General features: G+C 36.7%; 1 protein-coding gene across 2 annotated transcripts in view; it reads right to left on the bottom strand.

Annotated features, from left to right (window-relative positions):
* The window catches only part of LOC147393309 (tRNA/rRNA methyltransferase (SpoU) family protein), a 107,239-nt gene that overhangs the window by 72,518 nt on the left and 13,458 nt on the right, over window positions 1-21,263 (bottom strand). Inside the window, exons 12-13 of one of the 2 annotated variants that reach the window (XM_086454984.1) lie at window positions 11,114-11,176; window positions 3,405-3,667 (exon numbers count right to left, since the gene is read on the bottom strand). In XM_086454984.1, the coding sequence (XP_086311110.1) occupies window positions 3,405-3,667; window positions 11,114-11,176 (326 nt within the window). The remainder of the gene's footprint in view (window positions 1-3,404; window positions 3,668-11,113; window positions 11,177-21,263) is intronic. The other variant, XM_086454985.1, reaches the window with a different exon arrangement.

The following is a 21,263-nucleotide window of genomic DNA, read 5'->3' as shown; positions in this document are numbered from 1 at the left end:
ACAGAAATATAACATGAATAATATAAGAGTTTTTTATGTAATAAAACAGAAATATTAAATAACAATTATGAGAGGTAGGTTGTAAGATTTCTAAAGATATTCTTTCTTCGAATGGTTATATTCCTAGTGTTTTACAAGATGGTAAAAACAATCCATAATTTAGAAGTATATAAACATTTAAGGATGGAACTTTCTTCTCTAATAATTCATATCAAATAACTAAGTCATGCATAATTAAGCTAAGAAAATCATTCTACATATGACAAGTGAAGTATAAAACACACTATCATTCCGTCCTTGTCAACAACACAAGTATTTTAAAAATATGTCGGGTGGCCTACCTAGGGCGAGAAGGTACATACATTCTCAAATCACAAACACAACTCGCAAAAGTCCCAATCTTCGGCCTCAATTCCGTGCTCCAGTTCCGCTACCTTGAATTCTTTTTTAGCTAGAATATACAAAAGACTACATTAAGAATGAATGACTATAGTTTATATTTTAGGTAAAGTTTCATTTACCAATAGAGCTTATGTAAGGTTGTATCTGTTCCTCTTCAAGAATGCTTGAAGGTGAACTCTCCTAGAAGAGTTGATGCTATAGTTTATAAGTGAAGGGAGAACCTAATAAACAAGAATGGTGTAGGAATAAGAATTGGCTAAAAGAAGATGAAAAATATAAAGAATATGTAGTGATGGAAAACCACTTATCTTAATAAGTATTAAAGGAAGACTTCTTCTCAAATGCCAAGCTCGGTGGAATAAAGTGTAGCCTTCTTCCAAGAAGATTACTGATTTTTCTTCAAGAAACCCTTAGAACTTCTTAATGGTGTTGGAGAGGAGCTTTAAAAGAGTCATATCTACTAGAGTTGAGTTATGGAAATTTGGGATAGGTAATTGAGGGAATGAGAGGTCTCAAGAGATGCTTATGCAATGGAGAAGGTATGAAAGAGTAAAGACTTGGAGATTCACCCAAGTTCTATATAATGATGAGAAATATGAGTTGAAATGGCAATATGGAGCCATATGGACTAAGCAGAAGGGGTCAAGTTGTAAGAAGTGCTTGCATAGGATTATATGGATTGGACTAAGATTTAATCATAGATGGAGATAAACTAACTAGGGTCAAGTTAGTTAACTAAGATTAATTAGAATTTCATCATAGTTAATAGGTGGTTGGGGTTGATTTAACTTTAAAAACAATCATGAATTCATTATTAAGTAAAGTTCTAACTAGGGGTAGTGCATGGGGGTTAATTTGACAATTGTCTCTTAACTAGAGAGATGGTATTATTAGGTGAAAATCTGATGTAGCAATTATGGTAAGGTAGATAGCAATGTGAGGGTCAAATCTTAAGTGAAAGTGTAATTGGGTGCATTGTGGGTAGGCTAGACACATGACAACTAAGTCTTACATGCAAGATTAGGTGTAATAATGTGTAACAATGATGTTACTGATATAAGAATTCAGTCTGAGGTGACTAGAGACAGAGTTTTCTATTGTATGCTACATGTAGTAACATATGTAATTACCCCTGATGGACAAGATTTCGATTCGCTCTTCCGAACTCGTTTTGATTTTAACGATCCAATAGTCGATTCTCATCAATTCGATGAGATCTACACAATGATGTTGTTCGATTTCATCAATGATGCTCCGATTGATGATCGATCATTTAAGTAATTTGTGCGAATCTCGAGACAATACAACGGGATCCGATTTACATGATCTAATAGTCTATGTTGCTTAATTTCTCTATATCTTTGTATTGATTATACCCAATCAGATCTGATTTTTGCACATATCTCGATGTAATTTTTTTAAATTCATTTCAACTCCGATCTAGGTGATCTTATAATCCATCCTAAGTAGTTTTTTTTATTCTTTTATTTTTTAGGGATAATCATTGGTGATGTTTGATCAATCGATTAATTCCTTGGTAAACCTTTAATTTTTATCTAACCCTAACACATATCTCAAGGAATTGTTGAAATACATAGCTATGGTTATATAATCATTCATTTTGAGACTAATAGTTATATAACCACTAAAGTAACATGAAACAACTAAATTGCAAGTTATTTATTCACCCATCTCGATCAACGGGTCTCGACATGTGTTTCAAGAAAATTCTTGCTAACTAAAATCAAGAATCTGAAAGTGACCAGACCTATCTAGACGAGTATAGTTTGGGGTTATCACAATCTGACTCAGGCTTCGTCTTTAAATTTTCCCATCTCAATTATTTGGGGTCCCAGAGTTCAATCCAAGGAGGCCTTTTTTATTTGGTCAAAGCTTTAGATAAGATTTCGACTTTTGATAACATTATTACTCAAGAAATTATGCTTATTTATAGTTGCTCCCTCTGCATAGATAGGGAGAATTGGTTAATCATCTTTTGAATCCTTGTTCCTTCACTCGAGTTGTTTGGTCTCACTTCATTTTACTCTTCTACATGAATTGGATTTTCCCTTCATTGATTTTTGAAGGAGTGTAATAGTCGTGCCTTTGGAGCAAAAGTGCATTCCATTCACAAGGTCATTACTACTTACTAGTATTTTGGGCAGCTTCTTTTTTTTATGATCTCCTTGACCTCTTTTTTTGTTTCTATTGAATAAATCTATGCCAATCAAACAAACACGATGAGATATAGTGCAAAAGGATTTTGATGATTGAAGAAATGGATAGCTTTTATTAATTCGAAGGCTAGAATCCTTCAAGATTGCCTCTAAAAATTCTTTCCAAATGATAAATTTTACATAATTAACTAATTTTACATGATTATTTTGGTATCATTTTTTTCACTATTAATAATTAATATAATATTTTGTACTTATCCAAAAAAAAAGATGATGGAAACAAAGTTAGCAAAAAAGGAATGTACAGAGAAAACGAATAATATCTCACTGCAAAGGAAGTCTAAGTTCTCTAGCGAATTATATTAAATAGGTACAAGCAAAAATATGTACGACATACAACCTAACTAGGGTTGCATTGCAAAGTTTGAGCTTCCTAAAGAAACAAAATACGACAAGGGAAACAATTCCTTCACTTGACTCGAAGGAATTAAAACCACTTGTTCAACCTTGCAATGGCCCACAATCCACTTTCTTCAACCAAAGATATCAACCAATCCCATGGCTAAAAATCTCATATCGTCTATGTCTCAGGTTTGTCTTGATTTATCTCTTAATGTATAGAACAAGATGATCTTGGTTTTTACCCTTACCATAGACAATGCCTCCAGATGAAACTTTAATCCATGAGTATTCTCTTACAGTAAATATCATCAGTAAACAACAAATAGTATTGAAGAAACGAAGTACCAAAAGATTGTGAAAGAAATGAAAAGGTTACTACAGCAGAAAACATTAGCAATGATGGCAGATCTTAAGATGACCAACCTTGAAAATAGATTCCAAATGGTGTTCCTCTGTGATTACAAGGAAAAGCACCCTTGCCCATCTTTGGGCCTCAAATCCCCATGCATCCAAATCTTCATCATCATAAGTAACAAAAGCATCAGGAAAATGATATTGTTCTATGAACCTTTTAGGAAAATCAAAGAGACAGTTCAAAAGATGAATTTTAGAACTGGAAGAGTTGCAACTCCAATTTTTCTTTCTGCACTCAGAAAACCATTCTTGTGCTTTTCCTCTCAAAGAACCTAGAATTCACATTATCAAAAGAATAATTATAACCTGTGTATCCATATATCGAGATACAAGCATGAGAAAACAAAAGCAGACCAACTTTTAAATTGAAATCAATAGACAATATACAATATAATTTTGGATATTATCCACAAATGAGTACATGGTATTCAAATTTAATGGGCTTGGACCCATAGCTCCGCTGATTGACAAATTGCAATGCAACTTTGGGGTTGTGGGATCAAGTTCAGCTAACCTATCAAAAAAATATATATAGAATTCAAATTTGATCATGCTAAAATATGCAAATCATGCAATCAAGAATTGGCCTATACAAAGAAAAAGTGCCAAACAACTTCATTTCTTTTTTGGGATTTTTTTTTTTTTTTTTTCGTGGGGGGGTGGGGGGGCTGTTGATTCTATTGAAATATGAAACAATAAACAAATCCCCATCGTGGTGGAGGAAACCAAACCAAGAAAGATACACAAGGAGCGAAAAAGGAATTATTGACCCCCACATCCACAACCCTGAAAAACCCACTCCATGGACTAATAATAGAATGCCATCTAAATGAATCCAAGACAAATTCCAAAAGTTTTTATGTGATAGCCCCAAACGACACTCATCTAGATAGGCCGGTTCACTTTCAGATTCTTGATTTTAGTTATTAAGAATTTTCTTGAAACACATGTCGAGACCTGTCGATCAAGACAAGCGAAGAAAGAACATGTGATTTAACTGTTTCATGTTACTTTATAGGTTATATAGCTATTAATCTCAAAAGGAATGGTTATACAATCATAACTATGTCTTTCAATAATTCATCGAGATATGCATTAGGATTAGATAAGGATTAAAGGTTAATCAAGGAATTAACCAAGTGAACAAACATCACCAATGATTACCCCTCAAAAATAAAGAAAAAAATATAATACTTAGCATGGATTATAAGATCACCTAGATCGAAGTTGATACGAATATCAAGGAATTACCTCGAGATACGTGCAACAACAAAAAAATCAGATCTAATCAGATATGACCAATAGAAAGATATAGATAAATCAAACATGATAGACTATTAGATCGCATAAATCGGACCTCAAGGAATTGCCTCAAGATTCACATAACTACTTGTAAGATGATCCTTAATCAAAGCATCATCGATGAGATTGAACTACACCATTGCGTAGGTCTCATCTAATAGATGAGAATCAACTATTTGATCGTCAAATTGGACTCAAAACGAGTCTAGAAGAATGATCCGAAATCTCATCCATCAGGGGTAACTTTGTATGTTATTACATATAGCATACAATAAAAAAAATCCATCCCTAGTCACCTCAAATTGATTGCTTACATCAGCAACATCATTGTTGCAAATTATTACATATGTTCTTGCATGTAAGACTTGGTTATCATGTGTCCAACCCACCTACCATGTATGCAATCACACTTATCACTTAAAAATTTAGCCTTCTCAGTGCTATCCACCTCAACATAGCTGCCACATCAAATTTCCACTCAAAGACTTCATATCTTTAGCTAAGAGACAAGATTCTAATTAACCCCTATGCATTACCCCTAGTAAGAACTTAACTTAACCATGGTTGCTTTAAACTTTAACCAACACTTACCAACCCTTAACTAGGGGGAAATTCTAACTAATCTTAACTAACTAACTTGACCCTAATTAGTTTATCTCTACCTATAATCAGATCTCTACAGACCTCTCATCCCCCTCAATTACCTCCACAAATCTTCATAACTCAAGTCTAGTGCATATGACTCTTCTAAAACTCTTCTCTCAATACCATTAAGAAGTTCTAAAAGATTCTTGAAGAAAAAAATTAGCAACCTTCTTATATCACCTAGTTTGGTATTTGAGAAGAAGTCTTCATTTTATACTTATTAAGGTAACTGGTTTCCCATTACTACATATTCTTCTATTTTTTTCATTTTCTTTTAGCCAAATTCTTATTCCTACACCATTCTTGCTTATTAGGTTCTCCCTTCACTTAGAAACTATAACATCAACTCCTCTCGGAGAGTCCACCTTCAAGCATTCTTGAAAAAGAACACATATAACCTTAAGTAAGATCTATTAGTAAAGGAAACTTTAGCTAGAATATGAAATCTTTGTATTTCGGCCCCAAAAGAACTCAAAGTGGCGGGGCCGAAGAATGGAACCAAGATCAAAGAATGGGATTTTTGTGAGTTGTGCTTGCGGTTTGAGAATGTATGTACCTTCTCATCCTAGGTAGGCCATCCGACATGTTTCTAAAATACTTGAATTGCTGATTTTAAAACTAATAGTTTACAAAAATCTACTTCATTCAACTTATTTGACATAGGAGGGAAAGATAGTGTGTTTTATATTTCACTTGTCATATATAGAATGATTTTCTTGGCTTAATTATAAATGACTTGGTTATTTGATATGAATCATTAGAGAAGAAAGTTTCATCCTTAAATGTTTATATACTTCTAAATTATGGACTGTTTTCACCATCTTGTTAGACACTAGGAAATAACTATTCGAAGAAAAAACATCACTAGAAATCTTACAACCTATCTTTCATAATTGTTATGTAATATTTTTGTTTTATAACATATAAAACTCTTAAGTTATTCATGTAATATTTCTGTTTTATAATATGGAAGTATATCATTGTTACCATGAACTGCTAATATGCAGTGTATATGTTTTATCATCCACAAAGTTCTCAATATTTCTGTTTTACTCTATAAATATACACCATTTTACCATGAAATGCTTATGTTTTATTCCTCAAAAGCTCTCAAATATTTATGTTTTACATCATACAAACACTCCTTTTTATTAAGAAATTTTCTATTTTGTAACATTGATTAATAATCTAGAACCATCTCATCTCACCCATGAAAGGTTTTGCTTTGTAAATCGTAGTAATGTTTCCTATTTACCATAAGAAATTTATAATTTCTAACTTAACCACTTATGTTTACTACGAGATATCATGTTTAATAACTTAAGAACATCTCATTTTCTAATCAAATGTTTCTGTTTTGGAAACAAAGAAACCTCTTATATTTTCAAAGTTAGCTATGATATAAGTATGTGCATTTACCAAGTATATATAGATGATTCTTGTGATGTGTACTCGTCACATGGATACCCGATGGTGTAGTTTAGGGTGATATGGTGGACAATCAATCTTAGATATGGATAGTACATTATTTATGATTATGGATGGGTTATTCAATGAGTACATCAAGATGAAATACGACATTAGAATTAACGGACAATTTCTGGGTATCCATGGAATGTGTTGTAATGTTTTGTTTTCCTGTTTTGATTTTCTTTTTAACGATCCGGAATTAAAACAATTATTATACCGATGATTTAACATCTCACCGATTTCTTCGGGATTTCTTGCAAATAAAACACATACTTATATTATTTTAGTATAATTGCTGAGCCAGAAAAGGACCGTGAAACTACCTTGCAGGTAATCCCTTGGCTCTTCCGGAAACAATGAATTACCTAAGATGCCGATGGATTTGACTTGCTCCCTAGTGGTATAGGATGCAAACAGTCACTCCCAACGAAGTCTGGGAAGTACTGGTTATATCTTTTCCAATAAACCTTTATTTTGGTTGTAAAGATGTTGAGGTCAGTAGCTAAAGGGTTTTGAGACTACACATACGCCCAATAGGCATTAAACGCGAGGTTCACACCTAATTTAGACATGGATCCATCCTAGACTGCAGTCGTCGAATGGTTGGCTGCCATTAGATTTAGTTGGGCCGCTGACCCTATTGTCAAATAATGACCTGGGATAAAAAAGATGCATATTGTGAATGACCCCACGCTCTCCATGGAAGTCAACAGTTACCACGCCAGACCAAAAAATCAAGACAGTTGAAGACGCCCGACCCACGTTAAAAAGCCAACAATGTTAAGATCTCTCATCGGTAAATTAATGGGACCCCGGTTCCGTTCTACGCCGGTGCATAGTAGAACATTGCACGACTAGGTAGGCCAATTTTGATCAGAAGATCAGTCGCAAGCTTGGACTTGCTGAAGATATGCCTCGCCTCATGTATTGTAATGTGATGTTTTATGCATCTTTATTATGTCATAATATAACTCTAACTGAATTATAATCAATTGGTTATCATTGCAATGCTTTAGATATGCGACTATCATGAAATTTACTTGTTTTCTTCTAATAGTATATGACATATAGTAGATGCATTTAATTATAGTTAGATATAATTCTCGATTTATGTATCATGATTTTCATAAATAAAATTCATTTCACATATTGTATTTTAAAGACACAAAACGTAGATACTAGATTGTTTTCTCACCCCTAGGTGACTAGCTTAGGGTTAGTCGGTACGTGCTGGGCGACTTTGTCGCTCATACCATTTTTTCCACCTTTCAGGTTTCCCTATAGAGGACACCTTCTTGATGGAGGAGTACGTTGAGTTGGAGCTATACTGAGAGTCGAAGCCAGAGCCATACTGAGAGTCGGAGCCAAAGCCGTACTACGAGCCAAATCCTGATTCAGAGGTCATGCCTTGAGGAGCCATCTGTTTGTCGCTACTACAATCTGTTTTCCTCGATAGTAGGTCTTTTATTAGATGTTGGGATGGCTTTTGTCTATTTATGTATATTGTCCTTCGGGACGTACATGGTTTCTTACTTTTGTTATACCCTATGTACTACTTTTTGATATTACTATGATATGTTATGTCACTGAACATTTTTATATGATAGTATCACTTATACTTTAAATCAAAATTCTTGTGTTGCAAATTATTAGCTTGTAGAATAATTAATTCTTTCTATTACTAAGTAATTTGAAACTTCTTCAGGTAAAAAAATCTTTGAGTTACCTCAGCTCTCAACCCATACCTTGGGAATCACAGGAGTCCTGGGGCGTGATATCTAGACCAATAAGATTTAGGTAATAAGCTTTAAGTGTTAGCAGATCTCTCTCTCGCATAGTATTAGAAGAATTTGAGAAGAATAAAGCCAAGTCTCAATCCGAGATCTTAGAAGGAATTTATAATAATAAATAGCCAAAAGACAAAATTGCACTTACATATAAGAAATAAATAAAAAAACTATAACTAGAAAACAACTAGAACTAAAATAACAACTTAGATTATTTCCAATACTCTTCCTCAAAATGGGACAAATATATCAACTAAACCTAACTTGACAAGGTGAGAATTAGTGATAGAAGGGCCAACAGACTTCGTAAGCATATCTGCAAGCTTATCGGAAGAAGGTACAAAGAATGTCTGAAAATCACCAGATCGAACTTTCTCCCTAAGAAAGTGAATATCAACCTCAATATGCTTAGTTCTTTCATGAAGAACTGACTCAGAAGCAAGCCTGATAGCAGACTTGTTGTCACAGAACAAAGTAAAAGAGCCAAAAACAAGAAATCCCAACTTTGTCAACAAAAATCGAAGCCAAAATAGCTCACATGTGTCGAGCGCCTTAGCATGATACTCAGCTTCTGCAGAAGAACGAGAAACCACATTTTGTTTCTTACTTTTCCACGATATCACCATAAAAAGTACAGAAACTAAAGGTAGATCTCCTATCTGTGAGAGAATCAACATCTGTAAAATAAGACAAATGCGGCTGAGTAGTAGAAGAGTATAAAAGCCCAAGACCAGGATGCAACTTTAAATAGCGAAGAATACGATAAACGGCATTAAGATGAGAAGTACATGGAATATGCATAAACTGACTGACCACACTAACCGCAAAGGACAAGTCCGGTCTAGTGCTAATCAAATAAATCAGACGACCTACAAGTCTCTAATAAGGAGAATGATCCGATAAAAAATCACCAAAGTCGGTCTAAAGACAATAATTTTAATCCATAAGGGACGAAGCAGGACGACAACCAAGCATCCCAATGTCCTGAAAAAGATCCGATGTGTATTTACGTTGAGATAGCAAAATACCACAATGAGAACGAGCCACTTCTATCTCCAAGAAGTATTTGAGTGGACCAAAGTCCTTAACTTCAAAAACACAATCCAACAGCATATTAACTCTATCAATCCACTATGCATCATCACCAGTCACAATAATATTATCGACATAAACCAAGACAATGGTACAACGACCATCCACTACTCGACGAATAAAGCAAGTATGATCTGAATAGCATCTAAAAAACTCCATAGATAAAATAACTACGGAAAAATGTTGAAACCAGACTCGCGGGAACTGCTTCAGATCATACAAAGATTTAAGAATGCGACATAACTTCCTAGAATACTCCCCCTGAAGACAAAACCCAAGAAGGGGGTCCATATAAATAACCTCACTCAAATCACCATTCAGAAAAACGTTATTCACATCAAGTTGGTGAAATGGCCAAGAATGACATGCAACTAAAGAGATAAGCCAAACAGTGGAAAGTTTGGCAACAGGAGCAAACGTGGCACCAAAATCTTTTTCAGGAGTCTGTGTAAACTCTTTAGCAACGAGGTGTGCCTTATACCGATCAACATTCCCATCGACGAGATATTTTACAGTGAAGACCCATTTACAACCAACAGTTTGCTCCCAAGATAGAAAGATGACAAGCTCCCAAGTTTTATTTTTATGCAAAACATCCATCTCAACAGTCATAGCTCAAGTTCACTGAGTGTCTCGCAAAGCCTTTATTATAGACCAAAGAATGCAGATAGAATCAGTGGCAGTAAGATAGGCTTGATAAGAGAAAGAAAGACCCTGATAGGAAATAAATTGGCAATAGGGCGATCAATCACACACCCCCGCTTACCTTAGCGAATGGCAATAGGCAAGTGAGAGTCAAAAATAAAAGAGGTAAGGACAGGTATATGTGTAAAAATAAAAGGGGATATACCTGAATACAAGGAGAATGTTAGTAAAGTTAGAAGAGGGCGAGTGCAACGAGTGTACATCTTGAGCGTCAACGATGATGGAGAAAAGACTAGATAAGGCAACACTATAGGAGACGGGTCCTGCAAAGTAGATGTGGCATGAAAGTATAGTATATTTTCAAAGAATGTAACATCAAGGAGTGTATAACATGGTAAGAAACTGGATCATAACAACGATACCCTTTCGACATAGAAGAGTAACCTAAGAAAACGCACTGAATAGTTTTGTCATCCAATTTCGTGCACTTAGGGGTTCTGTCCTGAACAAAGCACGTGCATACAAAAACTCGATGTGTAATGAGGAAAAGTATACTATCAGGTTAAAGGATATAGAAGGGCACTTGTCCCTCTAAGGTACAACTCGGAACGCGATTAATAAGAAAAGCTGCAGTGAGGACTGACATATTCCAATATGCCTTAGGAACATGCATCCATTGAAGAAGACATCGAACAATATTCATGAGATGGTGATTCTTATATTCCGCCACCCCGTTCTATATAGAAGTATAAGAACAACTGAATTGATGAAGCATACCATGCTCATGAAAAAAGGAGCGAATCCCATCAAATATATATCCCCCCTCGCAAATTATCAGACCTAAGAGATTTAACAAAGATAAGAAACACCTCAGAATGAGAACACATCAGATAAACCCAAGTACAGTGAAAATAGTCATCAATAAACATAACATAATATCTATGACCATTAAAAACAGTAACAGAGGAAGGCCCCCAAATATCATAATGAACTAAATCAAACATTGCATTAAATCGATGCATACGAGGAATATAAGAAGCACGTGTGTGTTTAGAAAGTTCACACAGAGCATTGAAATTTATGGCCACTACAAACAATTTTTAAAGAAGGAAACAAAGAACATAAGTATTGAAAATTTGCATGTCCTAAGCGAGCATGTCATAAGTCTAGAGTATGAGATGAAAACGTGTGACTCCCAAAAGAAGGAAGCCCAGAAGCCGGAGCAGCAGTCAGTTGAAATCCAAACAAGTACAGCACATCCCTCTCATTCCCCTTGTCAAAAATCCTCAAAGTCAGGTCTTAAAAACTACAATGGATAGGAAAAAAAGTAATTGAGCAATTTAGAGATTTAGTAATACTACTCACAAACGAAAGATTGAGAGATAGGTGAGGGACATGAAGCACAGAATCTAGTGAAATCCTAGATAATAAGAGGATGATACTCTTGTTGTGGATAGGTGTAAGGGATCCATCAACAAGACGAACCTCCCTATGAATGGTAAAAAAAATAGAATAAGTAAAATGGCTAGACTCACCGGTCATGTGATCATAGGCACCAAAATCAATAACCCATGTCAAAGGAGCAGAACCAGACTGAGTGACATGAAAAGAAGAGGATGTACTTGGAGGCGTAGTAATAAAAACCACAGTCGAAGATGAGTGAGTGCGAGCATGAATCTAATCCTGAACAAATGTGACAATCTAAGTCTGTAACTATTGCAAGTCAATCATGCCAAGCAAAGAAAGAGAATTAGTGAGAGGAATAAATGATGACTCCACTATAGCGGCACGAGGAACAGACTGTCCCAAAGACGAAATGGAAGGAGATCGTGGTATCAGATGAGGATAAAACTGAAAGCAGCGGGCCTTCTCATGGCCAGTTTTCCCACAATGACTGCAAGTAAGGTCACTCCCTTTACCACGACCTCGACTACCACGACCACGATTCCCTAATCCAGAAGTACGAGAGTCGAAAAAACTCGAGTTGGCAACTAAGGCCATCTGATATGTAGCTGGAGCAAAAAGAATGCCAGGGACCTGAGTCTGAGAATGAGCAGTACAGCAACGACACTCGTCAATGTCAATGGTCGCAAATATCTCAAATAAAGAAGGTAAAGGAGTGGTGTTGAGGATCTATGTCCGAAGTGCCTCAAATTCAAAATGTAGACCCATAAGAAATTGGTAGGTCTGATGTCGAGCAATCCTCTTAACCATATAACCGATTGCCTCTGAAGACAACTCAACCATAACTCACAATGAGAAAGTTCCTCCCAACATGACTAAAGGAATCCAAAGTAATCCACTACACTCTGAGTCCCTTGAATAACCTAGGCAATGTCTCAATAAGCTCATAAATCCTCGAGTCATTCCTGGAATGTAAGTTTGTCTGAGTAAGTACTGATCATAAAAATGTGACAGTCTCATGATACATGAACATGGTATAAATGCGTTGTTCCATGGAGTTAAATACACACCCAAGGATAATGCAGTTGTCGATCTCTCATAATTTAAATTTAGGATCAGTAAGTGGTGGTTTAGTAACAGTCCTAGAGAGCCATCCAATTTCCCTCTACTACCTGGATAAAGTCCTACAGATCGGGACCACGACCGAAAATTCCGACCATCGAGAAGAGCAGTAGTGATACGTTGGGCTTAAAAGACTCAAGGACTATAGCGGAAGTTGTAATTCCTTCTTCCGAAGACATTGCTTTGGTTTGAAAGGAGATCTAAAGAAGAATTTGGAAGGCCAAAGAAAAAAAAAAAAAACTTTACGAGCACCCTAGGTGCAATCGCAAGCCTCCCAAGGCTATGCAGATGTTGCCACAGGTCTTCCCAACACTACAAATAATTGTGGCAAGCTGAAAAGCTCCTAATAGGGGTTGTCGCAGGGATGTTGATCCTCCTAACAGCACTCCCAATGCTGTCGTAAGGCAGAAATCTGTTAGAGGTTGTTGTCGCAGGACTGTAAAGCTCCCAATAGGTCTGTTACAAGGTCACTGATCTTCCCAACAGTACTCTCAGTGTTGTCGCAGGGCTGTAAAGCTCCTAATAGGGGTTGTAGGTAACAAATATCCCCAACAGCACTCCCAGTGCTGTCGCAAGGCAAGATTGAAGAAGAGGTTGATGTCGCAGCACCAAAAAACAGCTACTGTTGTGGCCAAGTTGCAGTGTTGTCGCAAGGCAGGATTCAATAAGAGGTTGTTGTACCGCAGCACCAAAAAACAGCCACTGTTGTGGCCTAGTTGTTGTCGCATACCCCAAAAACAGCCACTGCTGTTATCGTAGTGATTATTGCAGAAAAAAAATTTAATTCAAATGAACAAACCCTAACATAGAGTAGAAACACAGCACAAAAGGTTATTGCAACATGTGATAAAAGAAAAAAATTAAATTAAAAGACCCCGAAAGGGAGAAGATCGAATGAGGCTGCTCTAGGTTAGGGGTTTAGTGAATAAAGAGAAGGAGAAGGACCAAGAAGAGGGGGGGCGAAATTCCTTGTCTCTGATACTAAGAATTTGAGAAGAATAAAGTCAAGTCTCAATTTGAGATCTTACCAAGAATTTATAATAATAAAAAGAGTCAAAAGACAATTGCCCTTGCATATAAGAAATAAATAAAAAAGCTATTACTAGAAAACAACTAGAACTAAAATAACAACTTAGATTATTTCCAATAGTATTGAGATTTATGCTCAAGTTTCGGGTTTGGGGCAGCATCGAGTATCCCTCAATCATGTTGCCAAGTCGACATATAGTCTGATTTGGGGTGTGACATTTTAGTGGCTCTAAAATGCATTTATTAGGGGATTCCTTGCGGCAACAAGTCATTTATTTTTATTTTTAAATTCTTGTACTTACCAAGCAAGAACACCTAACAATTTGTAATAAACAAGAATGCTAAGGTTTTGACAGCATATAACTGCCAGCTTTCCAGCCACGTCTAGTCAATAAGCTCAACAACAAATGCAATACCGAAGGCTAAGTTCTTATATATAGGCACTACCCAACATTCAAATTCATAAAACATAGTTGATGTGGTTGTTGTTTCATAAAATTTCCTCTATTGTTTGATCAGTGGAGGTGGCCCACATAATAATTCATAAAAAACACCCAACATTAACTTTATGATGAGGGGGAACTCTTCCTCTGTTACTTCATCATATGTACATGCATTTCTCTCCCTCCAAAAATGTTTCTCCATTTCAAATGTGGAGAGAAAAAAACATAAAATAGAGAGAATGCATCCCTATTCATATTGAGGGAACCTCCAAAATTAAAAGTACACTCCCTCCTTACAAAATTAAAATGATGCCATTTATTTTTCTCTGAAAACTTCAAAATGTACCCCAATGACTAAAAGAATTGCAAAATGCCCTAGGTACACAAATGAGGTGAAAAATGTTGCTTTATGATGACTAATAGATCTTGAGCCACTTTTGACCTATAACAAAAGGTAGCTAAAATTAAATGTTATATGACAACCACATGGGTGGGGGTTGAAAACTAGAAGATAATGCTTTCATGCGGGGCACAAAAGAGAACAAAAGTATGATCAAGGTACCAAAAGTTGAAGCTCACATATAGATGAGGATATGAAAGACTATAAACCTTGAATCTCCGATGCAAGTATGGAAACACATGAGACAATAGAATGTATTGGCTGACTATGAGATTCAATAAGATTTTAAAATATAGAAGATTTTGAATGAAACTCGCCTTCACGCTTAAACCTATCGAAAAAAAAAAGCATCATGTAGAAAAGGATTGCTTAGCAAAAATTACGACAAAGATATTAATCAAAATTATAAGCCATATTATGAAACAATATAAGGTTATTTAGCAAATATTATGACAGATAGTTTAGATAAAATAGCAATACGGTCTAGAGAAAGAAGTTAGTTAATATATTGGGTGCTGGTAGTAGGAAGAGTTCCTCAAATGTGGATGAAGACATTATCTCTAGGGTGTTGTGCTCAGTGGAAGAGGGAGTGGGTGAGTTAGCTAAGGTGTCGTGTTTAAAGGAATAGGTTAATCCCCTTGTTTTAAGTAGGGCTATAGAGGTAGGGCCAATTAGTAGGGTTAGGCCTTTATTGGATTTAGGGCCTAATAACGAACCAAGACTTCAACATGATGAAGGGATAGTTTGTGTTTGTTCGGTTAGGCTGGGCTATGAGCAGGCCTTGGATTCCAATCTTTTGGACCCTTTCGGGGTATCCAAAGTCGAGCACAATTTATTCCAATAGAGGCTCTCTGAGGACCAACTTGTTTCGAAGTTAAAAGAAAGTTATAAGGACAGAAGGGGCGGAGAGCAACTCGAACTGTGCAAGGTGGGGGTTATGGAGGTTTATGAGTCATTTGGTAGGTCAATTTGGGTTTCATTGGCTCCACAGGTTTATTGTAGTGGATCTCATCAGCTTCTCCTATTCAAGTTTGATGGAAACCCAAGCTTGTTATTCCCTTTCTTTAATCCTTCATTAGGGTTACGCCTCGCAATAATTGGGTTGTGTATCAACCTGCTATGGAAAGTCGGGTATTTGTTAACTCAAGTGGTAACGCAAACTGGAACTAAGAGTGTAGACTAAAGTTCGTTGGTGGATAATTGGCCAAAGTGGGAGTTTTAGTAGATTTGTTAACGGAGATGGAGGGACAGGAAGGCCTGGTTCTTCATAGCGTTTCTACGATTTTACAAAAGAAAGTGCTTGACAAATTGAGTTATGTGGATGAGGAGATCTTGGACGAAGAGGCAAAAGATATGGATTTGGAGGGTCCGGGATGTGGCTGGTGATGAAGGGGAGAAAATTGTTGAGACTACTAAGAAGAAAAACTTGAGACTGAAAAAGGAACTAGTAGATTTGGAGACGAATATAGTTGAATTCCCAATGAAATCTTCCCCTAGAGGGAGAGCAGAGCGATTAAGAGCTGTTTTAGATGTCGACTAAGTTTTTTTCCACAATTAGTAACTTTATAGGAAACAAAATTGGAAGGTTTTAATGAAAGGTTAGCTGGTGAGCTATGAGCTTCCAGGGATATAGGGTGGCGTTATGCTCCGACAATGGGTTCAGCAGGTGGGATTGTGGTAATGTGGGATAAAAATTTCATCGAAATGGACTTTCTAGTGGGAGCTGTTTCGATTTCAATGTTGTGCAAGCGTGTGGGTGAAGATTTTTGGTGGATTCTTACTAGAGTGTATGGTCCAAACCTTGAAAGAGATCGGCATCAATTTTGGGAGGAGCTGAGTGATACGCTAGCTTAATGGGATCGCCCGTAGTGTCTTGGTGGGGATTTTAATGTTATTAGATTTTATTTTGAGAAGTTAAGGGGAACTAGAATTTCATCAAGAACGAGAAGTTTCGGGAGGTCTGTGGCAGATAATGGCTTAGTTGATTTGCCTTTGTGTGGGAATCAGTTTACTTGGTCTAATAATCAGGCGAATTTGGTGATCAACAGATTAGATAGATTTTTGGTTTCAGACGATTGGGAGGAATTTTTTCCAAGCATTGTGAAAGAAATTGTACCCAACCCAATTTCGGACCATTATCCCTTCTCTCTTCTTGTGGGTGAGTTTATCCGAAGACCGGCTCCTTTTAGATTCGAAAACATGTGGGTGTTACATCCTGGCTTTAAGGAATTGATAAGGGATTGGTGGGCGGAGTAGCAATTTGAAGGGCATCCTGGGAATGTGTTTCGCAAGAAGCTGAAAGTGATTATGGAAAATTTGAGGGAATGGAATAAGCGGGTATTCAAAAGGGTGGAATTGAAGAAGGAAACATTGCTCAAAATGGAGGAGCTGGACAAGAGGGAAGGAGGGATTCTTTCATCGAATGGGAAGATTAGAAGATCTTTGAAGGAGAGTTTTCAGTCCTTAGTGACAATCGAAGAAGTGTGTAGGAGACAAAAATCGAGAATCGGATGGTTGAAGGAAGGAGACAACAATACAAGACTTTTTCATTGGTCAACAGTGCGGCATCAACATAAGAACTTCATTTCAAGGTTGAGAGTTGGTTGAGAATGGTTGAGTGGAGATGATGAAATCAGGGAATGGGCGGTCAAGTTTTATGAGACATTGTACACCGAGGAGTTTGATGTGAGACTCAAGCTAGATGGGCTGTATTTTGATAGCATCTCTACATATCAAACGTTGTGACTTGAGGGGCCCTTCAGTGGGGAGGAAGTTCATTTGATGATAGATGATTTGTGCAAGGATAAAGCGTCGGGCCCAAATGAGTTTCTTTGGCTTTTTTCAAGTGTGTTGGGATATTCTAAAGGATGATTTGACGGCTTTGTAGGTAGATTTCTATTACTCTAGGTTTTTAGATCATAGTTTGAATTATTCCTATTTAGCTCTAATTCTAACGAAGGAGTGTATTGAAGATATATATGATCAGACACCGATTAGCTTGGTGGGGGCTACTTACAAGATTATTTCGAAGTTGTTCGCTAACAGACTTAGGGAAGTCTTGTGTAGTGTCATTGGGTCTTGTCAAGGGGCATTCTTGAAAGGGAGACAAATTTTAGATGGTGTTTTAGTGGCCAACGAATGTATAGATTGAAATCTGCAAAGCTAGGAGTGGTATGTAAGTTGGATCAAGAAACTCGTACGATCATGTGAGTTGGAGCTGTTGGAGATATCTTATGGACCGTATGGGGTTTGGGGAAAGGTGGATAAAGTGGGTAATGAAATGTGTGTCCACTCATAATGTCTCAGTGTTAATTAATGGGGCTCCACTGGGTATTTCAAGAGTTCCCGAGGCTTGAGACAAGGGGGTCTTTTTTTGAAGTACTTAGTCCTGATCGTGGCCAAGGTGTTAGGTAGGATGATTGGGAGGGCTGTGGAAAATGGTAGTATGAAGGTTTCGCGATCCAAGCAGGAGGGCCCTTACTTTCACATCTTCAGTTTGCGGATGACACACTGATTTTCGTAGATGCAGAGTTGCATCATATCAGATTTCTAGGGAGGAGTTCTTTGCCGCTTCAAGGCAGTTACGGGGATCTCAGTTAACGTGGTTAAAAATAAGGTGTTTGAAGTGGATCAGGTGCTGAATTTAGAGTGCGGCATTGGTGAATTCCCTTCTTTGTAACTGGGTCTCACACTTGAGGCTCCTTATAATAGTAAGTTTGTTTGGGATCCGGTAATTGAGAAGGTTAAAAGAAGGTTGAGAATGTGACAGAATGTGTATTTATCAAAAGGAGGAATGTCGAGGCCTAGTTGGATAAGCCTTTCTAAAACTTTTTGTGGAACAAGGAAGGGAGAATCAAGTTTCATTTGGTAAGGACTGGGTTTACTTATCAAAAAAAAAAGTTGGGACCGGGTATGTGCAAGTAGGAAGTGGGGAGGTCTTGGGTTTAGGAACGTGGGGTTAATGAACCAAGTGTTGTGGGTAAATGGCTTTGGAAATTTGGGGAGGAAAGGGAGAGTTTGTGGCGCAAAGTGATTATGGCAAAATATGGGGGTGATAGGTTTGATTGGGAAAGTAAGGATCCTAAGAAGGCGTATGGGTGTGGTATGTGGAAGGGAATCATGAAGGTACTGCCACATGTTAAGAAAATAAAGCGGTTCAAGCTTCAGAGGGGTGATAGAGTTAAACTTTGGGAGGACGGGTGGGGTGGAGATAGGCCACTGAAAGATCAGTTCCCTGAGTTATATATTCGATTTCAAGGAAAAGATTTTCATCCATCTTGGAGTGTGTGGGTCAGAATGTGGGGGTTGGAACCTGGGTTTTTGGAGGGTGCTCAACGATTGGGGGATTCCAGATGTGGTTACTCTCTTGCATCAGGTTTCAGGGACTGTGAATGACATAGGAAGGGAGGATGGAAGGAGTTGGGTTGGAGGCAGGGAGGGGATTTTCATGATTCAAAATTTCTACTATCAGTTAGCTTTTGTCAGGCCAGTCTCTTACATTTCCTCATGCAGCTATTTGGGACCCTCAAGTTCCTTCGAGAGTTTCATTCTTCATATGGGCGGCAATGAGGGGGGAAATAATTACTTCAAAACAGCTTATGAGGAGAGGATTTTGTGGTCCAGTTGTATGTTGTATGTGTTACAGAGATGGTGGATCAATGGATCATTTATTGCTCCATTACAATAACGCAAAATAAATTTGGTCTCATTTCTTCAAGTTATTAGGAGTGGAGGGGTGTTTGTCTTCTTCCATCGAAGAGGTGTTTGAATCATGGTCACATTTGGGCTGTTTATTCTTAAATGGCAAGCGAATTTTGTGGAGTTTGTTGTTGTTTGTGATTGTTTGGGCGATATGGAAGAAACATAATGGAGAATCTTTGAAGATAAGGAGTGCTCGGTGGAAATTCTTATTAGAGTAAATCTTTCAAGGAACGAAAACGGGTATTCTTTGAAGATTTTATGTTTAGGTGGGGCAATGTTTGTACTCGGGTATTAGTTTCTTAGGTACTGTTTGTTTGTATTCGGAGAAGTATGCCTCTTCTTCTTTTATACTATTTGCTGGTTATCTCAACCAGCTTTTTAATTTAATTCCTTTCTTTTGCCAGCAAAAAAAATAGCAATACAAGAGGGGGATTAAGATGACCTTTCCAGGGAAAAAGCTCATAAACATTCTTACCATCAATTCCATTACTAACAGAAATAGAAGAAAATCAAAAACAAGAAAATTAAAAGAAAATCAAGAAAGAGAAGTATGATTAGGCAAGAAAGAGAAGGGATGGAAGGATAGAACCTCGAAATCACATCAAGGGTTTCTTGGAATTACACCAAGAATAATGGAGAAATCACACCAACAAACTCCATTGCGAAAGAAATTAATTATTTATTCATCATACTCTCTGTAAAATAAATATTAATACAATCTATATATAAAGAAAACCCTATCTAAGAATTCTAATAAAACTAAAGAACATAATCCTAGAGTCCTAACAAGATTAGATTACTAAAATAGAAACCAAATAACAGAAGGATTTGATCTCCACGTAAATAAAACATATATAAAACTTTTTTGAATTATTACTACTGCTACAACTATTAGGAATTGGTCATAGGCCCCTATAATTCTTATAATTATTTATAAACCCAAAGCTGTAAATATTCTAACAATATAGTCTCTGGCTAAATATAAGATAAAACAAAAAATCCAAAAAGGAAAAATGTTCTCTTCAAACTTTAATGTCCCAACACAACAAAATGAAAGAATTTAAAATGTGTATCCATTGCTTATAGCTATCTACTCTCAAGTTTTTTCCTTCCAATGAATCTCCTTTCTATGAAAGTACAAAACAACTGAATTTCTACCTTTTCTCTTTCCATATACTAGAAATCCCTTATCCTCTTCCTTCCATCAATGGCATCGATAGATAAGGAATCGATTTAGTCCATGAGTTCTTTCTTTATGAGATTCACATGTCCAAAAGTCACCTGGTTCTATTCTTTGAGTTGTCCTTAAAAGCCTTCAACTTCACTTGGTATGCATAAACTGGCTCAACACCGAGCCCAAAAAAGAACTCCACCACTCCTCAACCTTATTTGTGAACTCCATATCCTGCAACCGCATATTCTAAATATCAATAGGACTTAAGAGTTGACCTTTCCCTCACCACCTAGACTTCTTTAGCGCTTGGCTTATGATCCTAACATGGCTTTGGTATGGTCTCTTAGGTAATGCTTACTTAATCAGCTTCCCAACCAATTGAAATGAGAAATCAATCCAAATGGCAAAAATGGGTACCTTGATTGTTGCACCTAGTGAAACTTATAGTCTTTAATGATTTAAATACAAATGAAAGGCACAAGAAGTACAACCATCCCACAACAACAATAATAATAATAATATAAATCTTGCAAAACAAGTTGTGTGAAATCATGATATGCAAAAAAGAAGGAAGAAAGAATTAGCTATACAAGAAATTGCAATTATTAGAGAACAAGATGCTGTGAAACAAAATTGAATTGGCTGACAATTATC

This window comes from Akebia trifoliata, chromosome 10 (assembly GCF_017979445.1).
Source record: "Akebia trifoliata isolate Shusen 1 chromosome 10, ASM1797944v1, whole genome shotgun sequence".
Taxonomy (NCBI): domain Eukaryota; kingdom Viridiplantae; phylum Streptophyta; class Magnoliopsida; order Ranunculales; family Lardizabalaceae; genus Akebia; species Akebia trifoliata.
The sequence above is the reverse complement of the archived record's forward strand: the minus strand, read 5'-3'. Positions and strand labels throughout refer to the sequence as shown.